The 21,059-nt window shown below is 52.4% G+C and overlaps 10 protein-coding genes across 10 annotated transcripts; 7 read left to right on the top strand and 3 right to left on the bottom strand.

The window, feature by feature from the left end:
* Window positions 1-262: 262 nt before the first annotated feature.
* Window positions 263-427, top strand: COCCADRAFT_103432 (uncharacterized protein; the record flags this gene model as incomplete). The annotated part of the gene is made up of 1 exon (XM_007716879.1): window positions 263-427. A coding segment is annotated over one exon (165 nt), but the record flags the coding sequence as incomplete, so codon positions are not given.
* Window positions 428-431: 4 nt separating this feature from the next.
* On the top strand, window positions 432-2,420 carry COCCADRAFT_39171 (uncharacterized protein; the record flags this gene model as incomplete). Its single annotated transcript, XM_007716878.1, has 7 exons — window positions 432-467; window positions 630-733; window positions 874-986; window positions 1,043-1,099; window positions 1,162-1,196; window positions 1,266-1,571; window positions 1,632-2,420. The coding sequence occupies 7 exons, from the start codon at window positions 432-434 to the stop codon at window positions 2,418-2,420; spliced, it is 1,440 nt and encodes a 479-aa protein (XP_007715068.1).
* Window positions 2,421-3,925: 1,505 nt separating this feature from the next.
* COCCADRAFT_7354 (uncharacterized protein) lies at window positions 3,926-6,206 on the bottom strand (the record flags this gene model as incomplete). The annotated part of the gene is made up of 3 exons (XM_007716860.1): window positions 3,926-4,809; window positions 4,873-5,293; window positions 5,634-6,206. The coding sequence occupies 3 exons, from the start codon at window positions 6,204-6,206 to the stop codon at window positions 3,926-3,928; spliced, it is 1,878 nt and encodes a 625-aa protein (XP_007715050.1).
* A 1,076-nt stretch (window positions 6,207-7,282) lies between these two features.
* Window positions 7,283-7,477, top strand: COCCADRAFT_103442 (uncharacterized protein; the record flags this gene model as incomplete). The annotated part of the gene is made up of 1 exon (XM_007716877.1): window positions 7,283-7,477. The coding sequence occupies one exon, from the start codon at window positions 7,283-7,285 to the stop codon at window positions 7,475-7,477; it is 195 nt and encodes a 64-aa protein (XP_007715067.1).
* A 425-nt stretch (window positions 7,478-7,902) lies between these two features.
* On the top strand, window positions 7,903-8,874 carry COCCADRAFT_39169 (uncharacterized protein; the record flags this gene model as incomplete). Its single annotated transcript, XM_007716876.1, has 4 exons — window positions 7,903-7,973; window positions 8,324-8,392; window positions 8,558-8,712; window positions 8,792-8,874. The coding sequence occupies 4 exons, from the start codon at window positions 7,903-7,905 to the stop codon at window positions 8,872-8,874; spliced, it is 378 nt and encodes a 125-aa protein (XP_007715066.1).
* A 755-nt stretch (window positions 8,875-9,629) lies between these two features.
* On the bottom strand, window positions 9,630-11,273 carry COCCADRAFT_103372 (uncharacterized protein; the record flags this gene model as incomplete). The annotated part of the gene is made up of 1 exon (XM_007716875.1): window positions 9,630-11,273. The coding sequence occupies one exon, from the start codon at window positions 11,271-11,273 to the stop codon at window positions 9,630-9,632; it is 1,644 nt and encodes a 547-aa protein (XP_007715065.1).
* A 594-nt stretch (window positions 11,274-11,867) lies between these two features.
* On the top strand, window positions 11,868-13,970 carry COCCADRAFT_7352 (uncharacterized protein; the record flags this gene model as incomplete). The annotated part of the gene is made up of 1 exon (XM_007716859.1): window positions 11,868-13,970. One exon carries the CDS (start codon window positions 11,868-11,870, stop codon window positions 13,968-13,970), a length of 2,103 nt encoding a protein of 700 aa, XP_007715049.1.
* Window positions 13,971-14,366: 396 nt separating this feature from the next.
* Window positions 14,367-15,421, top strand: COCCADRAFT_103434 (uncharacterized protein; the record flags this gene model as incomplete). The annotated part of the gene is made up of 3 exons (XM_007716874.1): window positions 14,367-14,494; window positions 14,555-14,586; window positions 14,637-15,421. 3 exons carry the CDS (start codon window positions 14,367-14,369, stop codon window positions 15,419-15,421), a joined length of 945 nt encoding a protein of 314 aa, XP_007715064.1.
* A 433-nt stretch (window positions 15,422-15,854) lies between these two features.
* On the top strand, window positions 15,855-16,499 carry COCCADRAFT_103375 (uncharacterized protein; the record flags this gene model as incomplete). Its single annotated transcript, XM_007716873.1, has 1 exon — window positions 15,855-16,499. The coding sequence occupies one exon, from the start codon at window positions 15,855-15,857 to the stop codon at window positions 16,497-16,499; it is 645 nt and encodes a 214-aa protein (XP_007715063.1).
* A 2,220-nt stretch (window positions 16,500-18,719) lies between these two features.
* Window positions 18,720-20,294, bottom strand: COCCADRAFT_103405 (uncharacterized protein; the record flags this gene model as incomplete). Its single annotated transcript, XM_007716872.1, has 1 exon — window positions 18,720-20,294. The coding sequence occupies one exon, from the start codon at window positions 20,292-20,294 to the stop codon at window positions 18,720-18,722; it is 1,575 nt and encodes a 524-aa protein (XP_007715062.1).
* Window positions 20,295-21,059: the final 765 nt, after the last annotated feature.

The raw sequence follows: 21,059 nt of genomic DNA, 5'->3' as shown, positions 1-21,059 counted from the left end.
ATTGGGTTGATCGCATACCCTGTTAAGGGGACATCTGTTTAGAAATTTACAAATGCATACAAGTTTATGATGTTTTTGATTGAGCGTCTAGACTCTAAACCTTCATGCCTGCACCCCTGAAAGTCAAAACATCAGCAGGACCCACAGTTAGAGTGGAGAGTGGTCCCCGTGTGCGTGTTCGGTGTGTCGGTGAACTCCGCTGTTTTGTTAGGCCACTTGCCATGCATAGCCTTGGGGCTTAGGGCTTGAGGGGGGGGGGGTTGGAAAAGACGGGGGGCCCACTAGTTTATCCAATCAAACGGTCTACATATATCCGGGGGGGGGGGGAATTACTTTAGTTATCTGCAACAAAACACATTTTACTTCAATCTTTTTCCTCCCTATAATTGGAACAATTCAAAAAATAACCCTGAAACCTGAAACCTAAAACAATGGCACCCAACAAAATCATCATCGATACCGACCCCGTAAGTTTGCCTGTAGACATGGGCCCTTGTTTATCCAACAACCCTTTTGTTACCCCGCATTATACCGAGGAACTTGCCTCCCTTCCTTCCTTCCTCCTTTCCTGCGACAAAAAAAAAGAGTTAAAACGGGCTATACTAATGGGGATGTGGGATGAAAATTAGGGCGTCGACGATGTTCTAGCAATGCTTCTTGCGTTTTCGGCAAAAAGCGACGAACTCGATGTTTTGGCGTTGAGTTTGACGTTTGGGAATGTGGAGGTGCGGAAGTAAGTTTTTTTTTCTTGTTTTTATATCTCCAAAATTTTTGCTGGGATCTCTGGCATTTATTTAAGAAAGGGAGGAGGGGGGAGGGGGGGAGATTAAGGGAATAAGTGTTTTTGCTGACTTGGAAAATTTGGGAGAACAGTTGCTTGAGGAATGTGGTTACGCTTTTTCAGCAGATTGAAAAGGAGAGAGTATGGAGGAAGGAAAATGGGAGACCAGAGGGGTTTGAGACGCTGAGTGCGAGGAAACCTATTGGTGGGTGATGGGCAGTGAGGGGGGTGAGTAAGTGTGCTAACTTTTTTGGAATATAGTTGCTGTTGGGGCTGAAGAGCCGTTGGCTGAGCATATGATGGTTGCGGATTTCTTTCGTGAGTTTTTGAAGTTATCTTGACAATGTTGGAGATGTCAGCAACTAACTAAGTCTGGATAGATGGCGTTGATGGGCTTGGAGGGATTCATCATAGTGCAAGTTTTTTTTCTTTCTGGTCTTCCAGGTTTACGGTGGTTGAGATTGAATTACTAACGGATGTTTAGCACCCACATCTCTCACCGGCTGAAACTTGGAAGACGCTTTTCAAACCTACGCCAGAGAACCTTTCACCAGAGGAAGCGGCAGAACTCCAAAAAGTCAAGGAGCAGCATTCTCTTTTTACGCCGTCGCTTAAGCCTGCGCATGAGGTTATGCTAGACTTGCTTAGGGAGAATGAACCAGATACGGTTACCATAGTAGCTATGGGGCCATTGACGAACCTTGCCGTTGCTGCAGCAGCGGATCCAGAGGCGTTTCTCAGGGTCAAGGAGGTTGTTGTGATGGGCGGTGCTATAGATGCACCTGGAAATGTAAGACTCCATCTTTCTTTTACACCCCCCCCCTCGTAACGGCTCTGAAGCTCTGAGTAGCGGCCGCCGCCTCCTCTACACCTCATCTATTCTCCTGCTACACTGTCAATCCCAGTCCCTCCCTTCAACTTAATCAAACAACCAAACACTCCATTGCGCCTCTCACTAAACCTACGAAACCAGATGACACCCGGCGCGGAATTCAACACCTACGCCGACTCGGTAGCCAGCGCGCGCGTCTTCGCCCTCACGTCGCAAAACCCACACCTGACAATGCCACCCACACTTTCCAGCACGCAAAAACAAGCCAAACTGGCCCCGTACCCAGCCAAACTAAGCAAGCGCCTAACCATAAAGCTCTTCCCTCTCGACATAACAGAGCAGCATCTCCTCCCCAAATCCATGTACGAAGATTACATCTCACGCGAGGGCACAAAAGGCAGTCCGCTATCCGAATGGACACACCTCTTCCTCTCCCCAACCTTCACTAAAAACGCCTCGCTAAACCCCCAGCACCAAGACACCGCAAAGCAAAGCCTCCAACTCCACGACCCGCTAACAATCTGGTACGCGCTCTCGGCCTCGAATCCGAGTTGGAAATTCAAAGAGGAAGACGTGCGTGTCGAGACGAGTGGGCAGTGGACGCGCGGTTGCACGGTGGTGGATCGGCGGGGTCGCACAATCACGGAGGGCACCGCGGATTTGAGCGAGGAGGTTGCGGGGGATGCGGGGGGTTGGAGGGATTCCAGGCGTGGGAATCGCGTCGCGTGGTGTACCAAGAGTCCTGGCGAGACCAAGTTTGCGAGGGTCATTTTGCATCGTGTTTGGGGCGATGGCGAGCAGTGGTGAGTGTGGGGAGGGGGGCATGGGGGGTTATGTCTCACCTCTCTTCTAGTAGACATTTGTTCTTGGGATTGAGTAACAACTAGTAGTCATGGCTTCGACCCACTTTTGAAACTAGCATAGATGATTCTACTACTACTACTACTACTACTACTACAACAACATCTTGGAAATGAGAAAGAAAAAAAAATATATATCACAGTCTGTATCACACCCTCATGTAACACAACTGCCAACCCCCCGCCACCAGTAACCACAACCACCGTCCCACAACCCACTCGGAGAATATCCACTTCACCGGATCCCCTTGATTCTTGTGTCTCTCAAAAAAAAACACAAGCCACACCGTTCATTTGTACAACAACACCTCTCTGTACCACACGTGTATTCGCTCCCCGTCCCCCCTCTTTTTCTTTTCTTTATCCAGCGGTTGCACGACATGGGCGTCGTGATACACTCTTTTTTTCGTTTTTCTTTTCTTTGCTAAGGTGGAGATGGAGGGAGGGAGGGAAGGTGAATGGGATGTGGATTGAGCTTAGGAGAGAGAGAGAGAGAGAGAGCGTCGGGTGAGCTGAGAAAGAGCAAGGGAAGGGGGATGTAAGGTTGGATTGTGTGCTTTATGCGAGAGAGGTGGTAGGTCTGGTTGTACGGGTAGCCAGTCGGAAGGGATGCCGATGTTACATTTTTCTTTCTTCTTCTTCTTCTTCTTCTTGCACTTGCTGCTTTATCGGGGTGGGAAGAGATGTAGATTCAGGTCTTGATTGTTGCTTTTGGATTTCATTGCTTCTAATGGCTCACCGTCTAACACGAGACAATTGGTTACATATTATTTCTATGCCGGAATCGATCAAGTACAAAAAGTCAGCTCAGCTCAGCTCAGCCCAACTCTAATTAGCTCAGTCCATGGCGAGAGAGTACCGAAGCTCTACAGAAAAGTCGCATCAACAAATCACGCCATATTCTGACATCTCCGGAAAACAAACTTGGTAAATTGGTAATACGATGTACGTTTTGAATCTCCATGTCAAATAACTTCAATTACGACACCCTTCATTCATGTCGTAAGTGGTGTTGTAAAAAAAACACTCCTTCATCAAGCAAGCAGAACAAAAAACGGATTAGTGGCAATTGTCCCCCCACACTTGGGGAGACGCCGAGGAGAAGAGAAAGAGAAACAGGACACGATCGAGCTGAACCGGGTATATCTTGTGATGCCTGCCCCAAAATGCTGTAGAATCCACCAGCTCCGTACGCAGGGTCGATGCAAAGAAAAAAAAAAGGGGGTGAATGTACGTAAAAGAGGGCGGGACTGTATTGAAGGTTGAAAGTATAATCATAAACGATAGCAAGTCATGCTGGGTAAGCATGGGGGTGGGAGGAAAGCAACGCCCGCTTCCGAAATGCAAGAATGAAAAACCAAATTCTCCAGTTGGTGGTACAAAAGTACGGGCCGAGAGCCTTTTGTATTTTTGGAATATGCCTCATAACTTTCAGACTACACCAGATGGTCGTCATTGTTGAAAGCCTCCCGGCTGATGGCCCGAGGGCATTCGTGAGGCAGTCCATGAAAACATGGCCATGTCGCAAATGCGTGCAAGGACCTGCTGACTGGCTGCACGGCTCTCATGACTTATAAAAGACATAGCTACAAGAAGCTTGTTCAAGTCACTTTCCGGAGCTTGGTTCACAGGGGCTGGTAAGGCGTTGGGGAAACCACCAATTCGGCTGCCATAGTGACGGGCAATGGCAATCGAGTAGATGGCGTCTCGCACTTCGTGCATGCGCAACACACTACGTATTACAGCAAGAGCGTTATCGGCAGCTCCGGGAGGCGCAGTGTCAGAGTCCGAGTATTGCACAAAGTCACCCAAGTGCATCCAGAAATCCACTTGCATCCTGGTTTCTTCATCGAGATTGGCAGGGTAGGTGAGTTCACGCACAGGGTTGGGTGCAAGGTTCTGGTTGGTCAAAAGGGCCTCGAGAACGTCGAAGCGGGCTCGCGCTTCTCGTAATGAGAAGTCGTCGGTTTCCGAGGTTGCACCATTGGTTGCTGGCGGGTTGTGCTTACAAGTACCAAGCAGGTGCCAGAGCAGACGGGCTTCCTGACTAAAGACGCCAGTCATGTCTGTGTCAGATGCCTTGTACTTGATGGTCTCGGTAAAGTAAGCAGCCTCTTCGTGCAGCGCGCGGTCGCTGAAGACTCTGTTGAGCGCATTGTTTTCTGTAGAGAACCATGTGGTCTCGAGAACAATGTCGAGTCCCTGGCAGTAGTCGTTGATGAAGATGCGACTGAACTCGTCGTCAATCTCACGCGGCACAGGCGAGGTGCGAGGGGGGACTTCTGGAGGGCTGTGGTTACATATGCCAAAGATGTCGGTGATGTGCAGGCGCTTGCCTGAGCTGCGTGTCAGTGCGAGTCCATAGCATGAGAGGAAAGAGTGAGGGAGTGTGGACCAACCTTTGAGTGGCTCTGGTGGAGGCGGGTAGGCGTTGGGGCCAGGAGGACCCCTCATGGCAGGATCCATAGCGTGGCCGGCGTTGTAGTGCTGGGTCGACTGCAGGGCAGGGTCTGCCTGGGCAAGTGCAGGGTCTATTGCGTGGAAGCTGGCTGGCTGGTGTTCCCCGCTCGTCGCAGGTGCAGCACTTGCGTAGCCAGCCGACGAGGCAGGCGCGTAGCCTTGAGGCACCGGGCTCTGGCTGTACGCTGAAGCCGGCGGTGCAGGCGCAGGGGGAGCGTTTGGTGCTTGAGAGGCAGGCGCAGCGTTGGGGGCAGGTTGTATCTGAGCTGGGCCAGACTGCTGCTTGAATATCGGGTCGTAGCCAAGACACTCGCGCTTACTCTTCTGGCAATTCCTACACATGGGATGCGCTTCGTCGCACTATCCGAGTCTTGATTAGCACATGTGCAGGTTCGAAAATTTGATGTTGGCAGGGCGGGCGGTAGGGGAGGAACACGGAAAAAAATTGTCGCAATAGGCGCAAAACAAGATGCCGCACCGCAAACTACGCAACAAAACTGCGACAATCGAGCAGTGTGCGCGCTACGGTTTGCAATGGTTTGCTGCAGACCACGGCGGTTCTCGCTTTACGACGCGCGAGGGCCGGGTTAGAGCAGTTTGGGTTTCTCGCTCGGTTAAGCAAGCGACATGGCAATAGCTCCTCTTCTGACCTCGCGTCGCGTCGACTATTCGCGTACCATTGACGTCTGTTCTCACTTACCTTGATTCTTCGTTTGCGACAGGTCAGACAACCCGTCTTTGTGCGGCGCTTGATCTCCTTCTTGTGGCGACCTCCCGAGAGCACTCGCTGGTCGCCTTGGGGCGGCAGCTGGTATCGCATGGCATTGAATTGGGGGCCCATGTTGGCCATCATGGGCTGTCCGGGCTGCGCATGAGCTGGGTGCGGATAGTACTGCGGCATGCCGTGTGGTGGAGGTGGAGGGAGTGGCGAGCCCATGGGCTGCTGCTGCTGCTGCTGGGCTGGTTGAGGTTGCGCCTGCGGTTGCTGGCCGTCCTGCAGACGGATTGGCGGCAGGTTGAGGGGCGGCAACGACATGTTTGAGCTTTGGGGAGAGCCGCGATAGGCGTCGCTGGTTTGTTGGCCCTGGGGCGGCGGGTAGGTGTAGGTGGGCTGCATCGAGGGCGACGGGTATGAGTGCGGTGAGGGATAGGCGACGGTCTGCTGTCGCGACTGCTGCTGCACATTGGGATCGGCCATGCTTTGGTGGGAAAAGTGCGATGACGCGGGCGAGTATGGCGCTGAGTTGATCTGGGGTGAAAAGTCGTGCGACATGGGCTAGCAGTGGACAAGGCCGCCGGGGCGCAACAACAACAGACAGACACGAGCACAACTCACGTCGGCGGTTGAGTTTGAGGGCACGCAGGCGCTAGAAAGCTTAAGGCAAACGCAGATGGAAGAGGGACGGCAAGCCAGGCAAGGAACTGGGATTAGCTGAGTTGGCGAGGGCGTTTTGACCCGCTGGCAGGGGCCTGGCCGCTCGGTTCGAGGGCGGCGGGCAGGCGCACTGGTAGACTGCGCGCTGGGACGGCGGACAGGATTGAGGGACAGGACGACTGCGGCATAGATTAACGCGTTGGCGAGTGACTTTGCAGGCAGCCAGAGGCGACTAAGGGGGGTGGGTGTGCAGCAGGCAGGGTGGGCCAGGGAATAGTATGCGTAGACTAGGCACAACACTCGGTCAAGAGGCGCCCGGCGGAGCGAGGGGCTGCGCGCCGACGGAGAGGGACGATGACAGCGACGACAGGCGGCGACGACGACCAGGACAAGGACGATAGCCCAAGCGACGTGCTCCTGCGACAATGACCACAGCTCCGGACCGTGAGGACAACTGCTCCCAGCAGCTTGGCCGAGAGAAGCCTCGGAGGGCGGCGGCGCGTGTGGCAGGGCACAGCGGCTTGGGAGCGGATGGGCGAGGGAACGGGCACGGGGGGACGTCTTGGGACTTACAGGCGAAGCGAGGCCTCGCTTGAGCGGAAGGTAGCGAGCAGGGTTACGGGCGGTACTAACGCCTCGCCTGGCGTGTGAGGGCTGCTAGATTGGCTGTACTGCTGAGCGAGCGAGAGCGTGCAGGGCAGCACTGTCGGGGGGGTGCGCGCGGCGGAGGCGGCGGCGGCGGCGAGTCGAGTGCGAGTAATGCTCGTGTCCTTTTTGCAAATCCACGTCTGCATGCACACAAAGCAGCACAGTTGGTAGCAAGTAATTGGTTAGCGGGCGGGCTGGGAGGAGTGCAAATGCCGCACCAGGACCCGGGAAATAAAGTCGACTGGGCTCCTAGCCACCGAATGAAAAGCAACCGCAGCAGGTGGAGCAGAGCAGCCTCGACACCGCTCTCGCAAAAAAATAAAATAATGTTGCAAGTCACGCTAGCCTGCTTCCGATGCATCACGTGGCCCGCCCGAAAAGTCCCACCGGCTGCCGCCCGCCTCGCTGCCGCCCTTGGGTCGTGTCGTGTCGTGTCGTGTCGTGGCCTGGCCTGGCGTTGTCTCTCTGCATCCACATCCATCCATCCATTCATCTGCTGCATGGGCAAATTGGGCCATTGAGCCTGATTGCCCATTTCCCTATCCATTCACACGCCCCTGTCGCTGCCACACTCGCTTGCGTCCCGCCTCTTGTTCATACATACATGTCACTCTATTCCTCCTACTACTTTTAGAGTACATACTTACTGCCTGCCTGCCTGCCCATCGTGGCTTGCTCATGCGCCATGACTGCAACCCGCTGCACCCTGCTGCCCTTGGCCACACCCTACATACTTTAGGGCCACAGCTAACCGACCATGCCCATTACTCGATTCAACTTACTTTACTTACTTACTCTACCCTACCCTACCAGCATTTGTTTCGACGGGAGCCCCCATGCGACGGCCTCCCGAGACATGACGTAGCCACCCGTCGTGACAAGTGGTGCGCTGGCTGGCTGCCCCTGCCTCCCCATTGGCCATGGCTGCCTCGCACGGGTCCACTGCATGGCCGGCCCGCTTTCCCTTCTCAGTGGCGCCCCCGTCATCATCATCCGTAAAGAGGGTGCTGACAGACCGTCTGTTGCTTCAATGGTCAATCTCTCGACACATTTATCCGCAACGTCTCATAGCCCCCCGCTGCCTGTCTGCCGTGACGCTGCGTCAGGAGACAGTCGGTGCTATCCCACGGACCATCGGCGGGTAAACTCACCACTCCAAGGGGCTGAGTCGTGGCCTGACGCCAGACTGTGTGACCAACCTGTAGCTGCTGCATCAACTCGACCTTCCTGGTCCTGCCACCCAGACATCATCAACACGTGTCAAAATTTCTACTCGAGACCTTGCCCAACCCCCCCCCAGCTGCAAAGAGGGCGCTGCTTTTTGCCCTTTGGTAGCACCGCAACATGCTGCGTTGCACAGCACAAAGACCCTGCCTGTCCCTTAGGGCTGACCATGCGCGCCCGCAAACGGCTGCCGTAATTGTGTACAAGGTCCGGTGCAACCACAAGGACAGAAAGGATCGCAGCCCTTTCCCCCCTCCCCCCTCCCTCATCTCTGCTTCTCTGACCCCTATCCGACAACAGCCGCGCAAAATGCATTCATAGATTAGGCAGGTCGTCATTACTGTCACAAAGGAAGAGTGCTGTGACACGAACGACAGGCAATTGAGACAATCACTAACCAGATCTCGTTTATCGCATTATAGCCAAAGCGAGGTCAGGGATACCCCTAGTACCCTTCCAAAAGCATCGAACGTTTCTCGAACAAAGTTGTGCGCCAACCGAGCGCGAGCTTTGCGCATCATCCTTCCGCCCCGTGCGCTCGGGCAAGCCTTGGGTCGCAATGAACTGCTGATGAACGACTCAGCTCCCAAGAAAATCTATCTCGGCTCCAGGCCACTGGTTTATCTCATGCCTCCCACCCACCGCCTTTGTCCCTGCGCAATACGACAACAAGCAAAAAAAGAGAAATAAATAAGTAATAATAATCGTCACAACAAAAAAACTCTATCCTCTTATTTTGCGCTAATAAACTCTGCATTGAATCACTGCATTCACACTACATGCTTAATTACCCGCTTTCCTATTTTGGTTTTCTGCTGCGCAAGCCCGTATCTACACCACTTTCTGCCTGTCTAGCCTACCTGCATCACAAAAGACCCTGAACCTGTTCACGCTACGGCCTTCGCGAACAGACTGCATTGGACTGGACTGGGCCCTTTTTTTTAAAGCCTGACAACCGACTGTGAAGCGAGCGACCTGTTTCTATTATAATAATCCTTAAGAGAGGAAAAAAAAACAATCTAGCTAAATAAGGTAGTATGTTAGCGTTGATGATTGGTGTGTTTAACACTATACCTTTCGCCATCTCACCCATCTTCTCTCCTCCTACCACAATAAAGGACTCTCTGGTTGTGAATCCCCCATCTCAAACACAAAGGCAATGGCTACATGCATTAACTTGTCAAGGCGCGAATCATGCGAAAATACCAAGGTGAGATTTTGACACGCTGTGGACGAAAAAAAAACCCCCCAAAAAAAAACTCAGATCTTGATTTTCTTTTGTCCCTTTCCTCAAATTCCAGCATGAAAAGATGGTTTTTATTCACTGTCTTGCCTCCACTTGAAAGAGACGAAAAGAAAAAAAACGCCCCAAGATGCAAATAGTAATCCTGCTGAAAATGCCAAAAAAATGACAATGAAAATACATGTACACTGCAAAGCCCACGGCTCTCACTCAGCCTTTGGCTTCTTATTCGGTAGTGCAGGCACCTTGAAGCCTCCCGCATCTACTTTGGAGCCGGCATTAAGCTGCGTAAACGAACCACCTTTAAACCACCGATCGTCGTCAGCCTTCCTCTTGCGCTGCATCTCCTCGCGAGCCTTGGGGTCCACAAGCTCAAGCCCTTGCACGGGGGTAAATGCAATCGAACTCGTTCCCGCGCCACCCAGGCCCACCCCGCCAGTCCGCAGGCCCTGCGCGCGCAGACTCGTCGCTGTCCCGCCCGCCCCAAAGCCCTTGAGCGACGATGCCATGCCCAGTGTCGTGTCCCCGCCCCACCCAGGGTTCTTCTTGCTGAGTTTGGCTCGTGTTTTGGGGTCGATTTGCTGGGCGCGCAGGCGTCCAGTGTCTGTGGCTCCAATCATGCCCATGCCCTTGACCGAGTCTCCGTAGCCCACCTCCTTCTCTTCCTTGCCAAACGTCATTCTGTTCTGCGCTTTGCGGATTTCAGTCATGGCAGTTGCTTCCTTGGCCTTTCGTGCTCGTCTTCCACCACGCTTGCGTGACGGCTTTTCGTCTGGCACAGGGAGCGCTCTCTGACCCTTTTGGTTTGCAGGCAGCTCAGTCAGCTTGTCCAGCCGGCGTTCGCATTCTCTCCTTAGATCCATGCCAATGTCTGCGTTGCGAGAACTCGAGTGGGCGTCTACGCGAGCAGCCAGTATTACCTTGGCTGATACAATGCGCAGCGCCTGTTTTCGGAGATCGGGCCTCTGATTTTGAATAATCTCGCTATGATAGAGGTAACCTTCGTGTCTGAGACCAATGTTTGAAAGACCGACAGTGGCACCTGACACTTTGGTCGAACCCAAAGGCGCAATGTTGCAGGCCGGTGTCTTGGCTAGATTGGAAATACCTCCAGAATACGAAATCAGATGTGCGGCTGTCAAGGACCCAATAAGTGCTGTTAGGTTGGGGCAAAACACTTCAGTTCGCGACTCGACGAAGCCCAAAATTTTGGATTTTGCCGCGTTCAACTCGAGCAGCAGATGGCAGGCATTTCTTATCAAGTCTAGCTCCGCCTCGTCAAGAAGTCTTCCTTCAACCCGTGTGGCTTCGATCTCAACAATCATGACTTGGGCAGGCTCCAGTCCATCGATTGCCTTCAGCTGTGGCGTAATGGTCTTAATATCCTTCAAAGGCCCGCCACCAATAACCAAACATGCTCTCGCGTAGACGACGGGATTTTTGATCAGGTCCTCCAGATGTGGGAAGAAGGCCGAATAGTGATCTCTGATAAACTTGTGAACGGCTGCGATCTCGCCATCAATCTGAGTAGAGAATTCGTTGGCTTCGGTGAGGAGCTTGTATTCCGGCGAGTCTTCGAAAGATTCACCATCCACAACGTCCATCTGATCCTTGGTTTCCTCGATACGTGCAAGCACGGATTCCAGGTTTGCTTTGAGTTGCTGAGCCGATCGTATGTCTGCAGGTCCCTTGTTGTCCTTTTTCTCCTTGGCCCTGTACTCCGCCTCCTCATCTACCAAGTCATCATCGGACCCGTTGTCTCCCTCGGCAAAGTCATTCTCCAAGTCCTGAATGTCTTCGTCTCCGCTGTCGGCGAAGTCGGCCAGAAGTTCTTGTTCCAGAGTAGCCATGGTGCTTGGTGTGATGTAGAGGGCTCAGTGGTCGAGATTGGAGAAGAACGGGCGCAAGATGGAGGCAGTCGCGACGGCGGCCGGAGGTTACCCTCCTAGTAAAGTTTGGTTGAGTGCTGGATTCGGCAGCGCGCAGTATTATACGTACCTGTCGCCTTGTATTGGCCGCCGGTCGAGTTGAGTATGGGCAAGGTAAAGTGTTGTGTCGTGGGTGATGGAGGAATTGCAAAGGCAGTGACGTGAAACTGAGGATGCTAATTGCTTGGCGCGGCGCGGCCAAAAGTTGCGCGAAGCAGTCGCGTTCTTAACTTTTCCAAGGCCTGACAGAAGGACCAATCGCCGTGCAACACCGCTTTTCATACACACAAATCCAATCGCCGTCGACCAGCCTTCGAGTCGTGGTAATTCTGTGCGCGTTTCCACGCTGGATTGCCGGCCATCTGATCCGAGCGTCTCCAACTTTCTCACCCAACCTTTCCCAGTCGCAACCACTTTCGCATCCACATACGACGCGCGTGGCGTCTTTCCTCACCACCTCGTTCGTCCCATCGAATCATTTTATAGATACGACAACATCATATTCCATCCTTCATCATGGAGGCTTCACGAGGACCGCCACGGGTCAAGAACAAGGCCGCCGCTCCCATCCAGATTTCTGCAGAACAGCTTCTGCGCGAAGCCGTCGACCGTCAAGATGAGAAACTCAAGGCGCCCACGCAGCGCTTCGCTGATATGGAGGAGCTGCATGAGTTTCAGGGCAGGAAAAGAAAAGAGTTCGAGGACTATGTGCGCCGGAATCGTATCAACATGAACAACTGGATGCGCTATGCTGCCTGGGAGCTGGAACAGAAGGAGTTCAGGCGCGCGCGATCCATCTTCGAACGAGCCCTCGATGTTGACTCGACGTCTGTCGCGCTATGGCTTCGCTATATCGACTCCGAAATGAAGCATCGAAACATTCAGCATGCACGCAACCTCCTTGACCGTGCTGTTACCATCCTCCCACGAGTTGACAAGATATGGTACAAGTATGTCTATATGGAGGAGACCCTTGGCAACATTGACGGTGCTCGGTCCGTCTTTGAACGCTGGATGCAGTGGGAACCGGATGAGGCGGCCTGGAGTTCGTACATTAAGCTGGAAAAGAGACACGGCGAGTTTGAGAGATGCCGTGCTATCTTTGAAAGGTTTACTGTCGTCCATCCAGAACCAAAGAATGCAAGTTTACCCTTTAGATGCTGTGATTCAACAACTAACACTATGCAGTGGATCAAATGGGCCAAGTTCGAGGAGGAGCATGGCACGAGCGACCTCGTGCGCGACGTCTACGGTACTGCTGTCACCACACTCGGCGATGAGTTTATGGACGAGAAGCTCTTCATGGCATACGCCAAGTTCGAAGCGAGGTTGAAGGAACTGGAACGAGCCAGAGCCATCTACAAGTTCGCCCTCGACCGCATGCCCCGGTCGAAATCGGTCAACCTGCACAAGGCCTTTACAACTTTCGAGAAGCAGTACGGAGACCGAGATGGCATTGAGGATGTTGTCTTGTCGAAACGACGAGTGCATTACGAAGAACAAATCAAGGAGAATCCCAAGAACTACGATGCATGGATCGATTTTGCATGCCTGGAAGAGACATCCGGCAACCAGGATCGAGTTCGTGACATTTACGAGCGAGCGATTGCACAAATACCACCGACACAAGAGAAGCGACACTGGAGGAGGTATATCTACCTCTGGTTGTTCTACGCCGTCTATGAAGAAACTGTTTCACAGGACATTGAACGAACACGCCAAATATACCAGGAGTGTATCCGCCTACTTCCACACAAGCGCTTTACCTTTGCAAAGGTCTGGCTAATGTTTGCCCATTTTGAGGTAAGGCAAGGCCAGCTTACCACTGCACGAAAGCTCCTCGGTCAGAGCTTGGGCATGTGCCCGAAGGACAAGCTCTTCAAAGGATACATTGAGCTTGAAATGAAGCTCTTTGAGTTCAACCGCTGTCGGCAGCTCTACACCAAGTATATTGAATGGAACGGGTCGAACTGCCAGACCTGGATCAAGTTTGCTGAACTGGAACGAGGTCTGGACGACCTCGATCGTGCGCGAGCCATCTTTGAGCTTGCCGTTGAGGAGCAACAACTAGACATGCCTGAGCTTCTCTGGAAAGCCTACATTGACTTTGAAGAAGGTGAGGGCGAGTATGATCGCACACGTGCACTCTATGAACGTCTTCTGCAGAAGACGGACCATGTCAAGGTATGGACTTCATGGGCACAATTCGAACTCGGAGTCCCCGACGAGTCGGCGCCCGAAGACGACGAAATCATCAGCGACGCCGCCAAGGCTCGTGCCCGTGAAATTTTCAAGCGTGCGCACACACGCCTCAAGGAGCGCGATCTCAAAGAAGATCGTGTGGCTCTACTTACCGCATGGAAATCATTTGAAGACGTTCACGGTAGTCCAGAGGACAAGGGGAAGATTGAGAAACAAATGCCGCGCAAGGTCAAGAAGAGGAGAAAGCTGGATGACGACAGCTTTGAGGAGTACGTCGACTATGTATTCCCTGCAGATGATGAGAGCGCAGCGAATTTGGCAAAACTCCTGGCGAACGCACAGAAATGGAAGATGGCAAAGGCTGCGCAGGCTGCAAGCAAGGAAAACGAGGAGAGTACAAACGGAAATGGCGAGTAGAGCAGGCTTGCCTTGTAATAGTAGTAGTAGTATGCATGTAAGACAGTATTGTGTTGCGCAGCCAATTACAATTGTTACTGTACTATTCGGACCGAGTCGTGCAAGCAAATACCATGCGTTGGAACTGAATGTACTCGCGACTGTGCTCGATGAAGTTACTACCAAGCGTCGGCGAGCGGCAACATGCGCCTCGCGACAACCGACAATGTCGCGTACCCCGAAACCATGCTCGTATTGCCTAGGTACCTCGGCATCTTCCCCGGATTTTGCTACCTCCGCGTCCAACTCCGCAACCTCGTCATTATCCCTACAACTCTGAGTTTGCGACGTTGAACACCCACGACCCTTGCTGCCCTGTCCAAATAGCCTCCCCGTCTTTTTCTAGTTACATACACAATGCCTGATTCTATGGCAAAAGTCAAGCAGGAGGGTGTGAGCAAAGAGCTCTCCGAGCCCATACCCGAGACCGTGTCGTTTGAAGGTATGCGCGGGATCAGAAGTGTAGCTGGCGACTTGGGAGACCAGTGAGTATGCGAGGTGGTGTACAATGACAGGCAGCTGAGCTGGGCTGACTTTCACTGTAGACGGGTCAAAGGCAAGGTCATTATCATCACTGGTATGCACAACCATCATCGCAACTGAGTGTCCCGTCTAACAATACTCTAGGTGCAAACTCTGAAATCGGCATCGGCCGCGCCAGTGCACATCAATTCGCGCGTAATGGCGCCCGCGCAATCTATATTTGCGACTTCTCAGACTCTCATCTCGAGAAGCACAAGCGCGAACTCAACGCGCTGTATCCCTCAACAGATATTCATATTCGCCAGTTCGACGCCGCAGACGAGGCTCCTGTCAAAAAGGTCTGCCAAGATGCATTGGATGCCTATGGTCGTCTTGACGTCTTCTTCGCCAATGCAGGAATAGCCTCTGGCCGAGTATTCTGGGAGGAAACCACCGAAGGCTTCATGAACATGATGCGCACAAACGCCCTGTCCGTCTTCTTGGCAGCCAAGTACGCCTCTCGCGCAATGCTCAAGACTTCGGACCAAAAACCGTACCCCAGCGGCAGCATCATCGGCACTGCAAGTGTAGCAGGCCTGCGCTCGAATGCCGGCCCCACCGACTACGCCGCCTCCAAGGCTGCAGTCATCAGCCTGATGCAGACCTGTGCCTACCAACTTACCGGATCGGGTATCCGCTGCAACGCCATCTGCCCTGGGATTATTGAAACGGGTATGACCAGGGCCACGTACGATGCGGCGAGGAAGAGGGGAACTGAGAAGAAGATTGGGCAGCTGAACCCGCTGCGGAGAGGAGGACAGCCGGATGAGATTGCGCGGGCTGTATTATTCCTAGCAAGCGATGAAGCAAGCTATGTCAACGCACAGGCCTGGGCTGTGGATGGTGGCTTGAGTGGGGGTCTGCCCTTTGTGCCAGGGAAATTGGCATAAACTGCACTTGCGTGCCTGCCATTCCCCATTGTTCCGGGATGTGTTCTCTGATAATTGTCGTGGAGCTTTGTTTCCATCGCATGGAGAGTTGCTATGTCAATCACATCAATACAATGTCATGGCTTTTATGCGGTATGTTTCCTTTGCGTCCATGATGTATTGATTTGCTATGGAAGGCTGTAGACTGATGAAGCCTGGAATCAAGACTCGTGCGAAAATAATTTGAGATGCAGTGTACCATGCTCTAGTGCAGGTACTGACAACAATTCTTCATTGACTGCGGCTGCGCAGTTTGTAGATGATGCTTGCTCTACCTGAAACTCTACAATCCTACAGCAACCTTTGTACCCTCTAACTCTTCACGCAAACCGGATCCCCAACTCTATAAACCCAATCGTAATCCTGAACCAAATCTCGTTTTTTCACCCCAAACATGACACAACCGCCCACCCGCAAAACTCCAAATCCAACACTCTATCTTCTGGGCTTCGATTGCTATCCCAACGACAGAGAGTACTTTGAAGCGCGGCATGCAACCGGAAGTGCGACACCCTACTGGTTCAAAGAGAAACTCGTATATGAAGATATTGACGCAAGACCGCCTACGCGGACGGTAGTCGCAGGGACGCCAAAGAGCAGCATGGATAGTACACAGGGGTATGACAAGGACAGCAAGACAATAAAGGTGGAAGTGCAGGAAACGACAGAAGACGACGAAGCAAGCGACGAGTCCATTCTGAATACGAAAAAGACAAGGAAGAAGAAGTATCCCGCCAAGCAAGCTTCCAAGTCACCCGTTAGGAAGATCATCACAATACCGCTACCAAAACGCCGCATCGCATTCCCCTGGACCCCAAGAAACCACAAAAGACCTCGTGCATCACTCCACCGCCAACGACGCAAAAAACCAAACCACGCCATCAACAAATGGCAACACAAAGACCCGCGTCCCCTCATCCCCACACCCCCGCCATACCTCCCCCTCATCTTCGATACAAGACTCCTCCCCGATATAGTACCTCTCCCCCAGCCCGCAGATCGTGCTGAACACCAGGGAAACGGGAGTAGCGCTGTATGACTTTTCTGCTCGAGACTTTGGAGGAGATAGACTGATGTGTGATCTAGAGTCCTGCTGGAGAAGTTGAAGGAGGCGGGGTACAAGGAAAGGGGAGGTGGAAGTGGAGGGTGTCGTGGTGGTGTTTGGGGAGGGGGAAACGATATTTACAACGGTAGACAAGCTTTACTTTAGTTGTTTGTCGATATTCTTGCATTCCGCAGGAGCCTCTAGAGTATATCTTGCATACCGCATTTTCTCAGTGTAAAAAATAATAATAAAAATGACTGGAATGTGCAGGTGATATTAGAACATCGCAGGCGCCAAAAAAAAGACAGGAACAATAATAAGGCGTAATGTGATTTTACAAACGCAAAAAAAGAATGGTCACTACGAGGGTCGAACTCGCGACCTTGGCGTATCACAGGAAATCAAAGTCCCTATTAGCACCACGCTCTAACCAACTGAGCTAAGCGACCTTGGCACCTTCTCGAAGAGAGAAGGAGCGAGTGTTGGTACCTCCCAGCCGAACTCATTGAGCAGGAGCGGAACACCTGCTGAATTGAGTTGACATGGAAGGTCGAACTGATCTCGCTGTATTGAAGAACAACTTTATTGGATTGATGGAAGCACTCGAAAATTAAACATATTATAACGTTGCGCAGAAAATGCATTCAAAGTGGGGTTGCAAACACGTTTTTCGCTGGAAAAAATGTGGAGACGGCTGGGAATTAGCTGGGTTCTCGGCTAGCGAAAGATGGGTGGGAGTGGGGTGGAAAAGCGGGTGAGAATTTGAAGGTGATTGGGTGGGAGTGGGGCTTGTGGGACAGGGATGGTGGGTAACGTAGAAATTTGTGGTAGAACAATGTTTTTGTGACATGGATAGTTGGTTGGTAAGACATGTCTCGCGAATAGTAATTGATAATTGTGTGTCTGTTGAAAATCGGGAGTCGACGGAATATGGTTTTGCGGGCTTAAGAAAGTGGTGGAGATTTTTAAGTCGAGGAGTGATGGAGAATCATACATGGCAGCTGTGTCTGAGGAGCGCTTTTATTGCACAGTTTCAACGGCCATATTATAGCACGAGATAATTGCTGTATGTATGGTTGCAGGGCTTAGCGATGTGTTGGTACGTAGTAAGACATTTATCATTTCCTTCGTTGCGGTATGGAATATTATATACCAGGCATCGTAACAATAAGAATATGCCACGGCATAGAATCCAACCTGAGCGAGGGGAACTTTGACTGACAACGTGATAATAAAAGAAAGACCTTCATTTTCTTATGGGTTAGGAGTGAAGCCGCGTAGGGTTCATGTCAAGGTTAGGGCCAAGGTTACGGGTAGGGTCAGGGTCAGAGTCAGGGTTAGGGTTAGACCTAGGGTTAGAAACACCACAAATCATCGCAAGCAGTCGCGATTACACATAAGGCACCCCAAAACGTAACGTCAAGTTGATAATCCATGATCAGATCTTGAACAGAGAAAGCATTACTTTAATTTCCACGTTCAAATCTACCAAGAAAAGGAGCAAACCAACACAATGGTATCATTACAGTCACCCTATTCCAATGCTACAAAGCGCGAGTTTCTCAGATTAACCTCCTCCAGCGCCGACGGAACAGAAAAACAAACAAACAAACAGTAGAAAAAAAAGAAAACAGTACAAGACATTATTGTTGCACCTGGAGAGGTCTGCTTCCCATTTTTATCTTCACAAGAGAAAGAAACAAAAAAGCTACAACTCTTGACGAACAAGATTCCTGTATGCTACAATGCAAGAGTGCAAACACACATGTTGTTGAGGGTGAAAAAGGAAAAGAGAGATAGAGATAGAGAGAAAACAAAGTATATACGCCCAATCAACGCCTGCTTGTTATGGTACAAAACGACGACAAAGTGTCAAGGGTACGACAAAGGTATGGATATGTCGGAACTGGATCGTGGATAGACGATTCCAAGGGGGTATGACTTTTCTTTTGTACATCTGCGACGGGAGGGGATGATGGAGGTGGCAAGTTTGTTTGCTTTCACCGGGAGGTATATGCACGCGCGTCCTGGCAAAAGCTAAATGCGAAACTTGATAGGGTACTCTGGGTACGAGGAGGAACCCGCAAAGTTCACGGGTGTGGTGGAAACCGACGAAGGCTGCGTCGATGGCAGAAGCACAATGTCGGCTTCCCGGTAGCCCTCGGTCCATTGCACTTCCATCTTTCTTTGCTTTTCCCGACCCGTCTCTACTAGTCACCTCCGTTGTCTCGGGTATGAGCTCTCTTGCGAGGGTGAATAGCGCGGGCCGTATTGTTCGGGTGGGTATAGGGTGGGTGAGCGGCGGAGCGATGGCGAGTTGCGCATGTTTTCGGAAACAAGGGTTGCAGCTGCACTTTGGGTCAAGGGCGTCGAGGTCCCTGCGACCGGTGTTCCTTTCGAGGAGCCGGCACTACCCGACGTTCGGTGTGAAGTCCGAACTGTAGACGGCGTTGTAGGCGAGCGAATCGAACTTCCTTGCGGCGCACGAGGTGTTGTACTGGCACCGCTTTCTACACTGACGTGTTTCGCGCGGGGAGTGCCGTCTCTGCTGCTGCTTCCCGAACGCCGACGCGAACTCGACTTTGGTGTCCCTTCGTGACTGCTGCTTTCTTTCTGGCGAGGGGTAGACTTGCTCGCCGTGTTTGCTCGACTGCGCGTGGCACTTGATGACCGCGGAGGTATCAAGACGTCTGCCAGAGGGGGTCCTTCAGCAACCCTTTTACTGTTTTGCTGAGGACGCTGTGTGGAAGAGGTAGCAGCTCGAGTTGGTGTTTCCGAGGTGCTTGCTTGTGCAGCGGGCTGTGCAGTAGGTTCCGGACTTGCCATTCCCCCAACGCGTGGTGTACCTTCCCAGCTCTTACGCTTCATCATTCGCCCCAGAATACCCACGAGCTCGGCGGCGTCCTCAAACTCGGTATCGTCCATGGCTTCCTGCGCGCGGTAAACATCCTTGATCGCACGTCGAGCGACGCGTCGGGATCCGTCGTGGTCGTGAAGACAGTCCCACAAGAATGCACTGTGCTCCAGCGCAACGGACAATCTCAAAGGATGTGAGCCAGGCAGAAAGGAAGTGGCATACTGTGTGGCGGTCGTAAAGTATCCACTCGCCAAGGGTACAAAGTTGAGAGGTGGAAGGATAAAGGACGAGGGCTGCGGGATAGGAATAGGGTTGAGGCCTGGAGGCGCATTGATGGGTGGCCCTGGTGAGGGAGTACCAACTGGACCTCCTGCAGCATACGGGTTCGTGACAAACGATGTTTCGGACACGATGGAGTCGACGGGCTCACGCAGTACCGGTTGTTTACCCGCTCGTTTCGAAGGGGGCGATAGGCCTGTATCTGTCTTGCGACCATGAGCATTGCCATTCTTAGGAGAGAGTGGCTGAGGTGCGCCTGGATAGCGAGGATCAGTGCTTGCCATGTTGGTCGCAGTGACGGGTGGCTGGTTGTGAAAGAGGCAGAAGATGTGATAGAAGCTTGCTCGTAGCTTGACGCTCAATACTCTGCACTCAGGTCCATGCTGGTTATCCTGGGCATAGGGAAGGATATATAGCTCGAGTATGGACAGGCCCTCACGGGACATCCATAGTATATGCTGGTAGGCTGAGAGTGAGGGGGTATCTCGACTAGTATCTAGCTTGCGGAGCTTTCTGGCACGGATGAGTCTCCGGGCTAGGAGCACCGACAGACCCAAGATCTGGTAGAGGGCGCTTGACAAGAAGGGATTGGACTCCTCTGTCTGTTTGGCTATCCGACCGAGAAACTTCTGATCAAAGTCTAGAGAAGCCATCTTTCAGCAATGTCGTCTGTCAAAGGTCGTAAGTCTGGGGACGCAACGAAAAGGGGTGGTGATGGCAACAAGGCACTGATGGCAGGAGGAATCGGAGGTATGCGGAGCATGTATTGTATACAGGGGCTATCTTGGTGGAGTGATGATGGAAACCTTGCCCTCGTCCTCACTTACCGGAACAGCCAACCCGGACCGTCGCGCTGTATCTCCTAGACGATAGACACAGTGCAGCCCGGCCCAGGCAGACCGACGATGCCTTGGGATGATGGCGGCGATTCGAAGTAAGACTTGAAACCAGAACAACAAGTGCTGGCCAATCGATGCGTGTCCACTTCTGACCGGGCGTCCGTGCGCGTCGCTTGTATGAGTGAAGGTCGATTCCCGTGATGACGCACCAATGTGGGAAGCGCTGTTCGGAGATTTGTTGACTAGGCGACGACAATGGATGTGGTGATGAGCATGGCACAATGGCGAGTGTTGTAGATATAGGTGGGCGGGGAATTGTTGAGGTGGGTGAGGTAGTGGTGGTGGTGGTAGTGGAGGTAGTGATGGTAATGGTGTGTATAGGGAAGCTCGGGTAGATGATGGACTATGAGTGACGTCTGGGACAACTGTCAGCGACGTAGTCGAGTGCTAACCTGCCACATGGCGTAGCGAAGCTCACTTGAAATGGATATGTCTCTATCAGGGTAGGCGGAGCGAATGTCGTGATTCGGGCCCAGTGCCCTTTTCTTATTCGGCGGTTGGCGTGCTGGACGAGCCAAT

The sequence above is a fragment of the Bipolaris zeicola genome, assembly GCF_000523435.1.
Source record: "Bipolaris zeicola 26-R-13 unplaced genomic scaffold scaffold_156, whole genome shotgun sequence".
Classification (NCBI taxonomy): Eukaryota; Fungi; Ascomycota; class Dothideomycetes; order Pleosporales; family Pleosporaceae; genus Bipolaris; species Bipolaris zeicola.
This window is presented reverse-complemented; position numbering and strand designations above follow the sequence as displayed.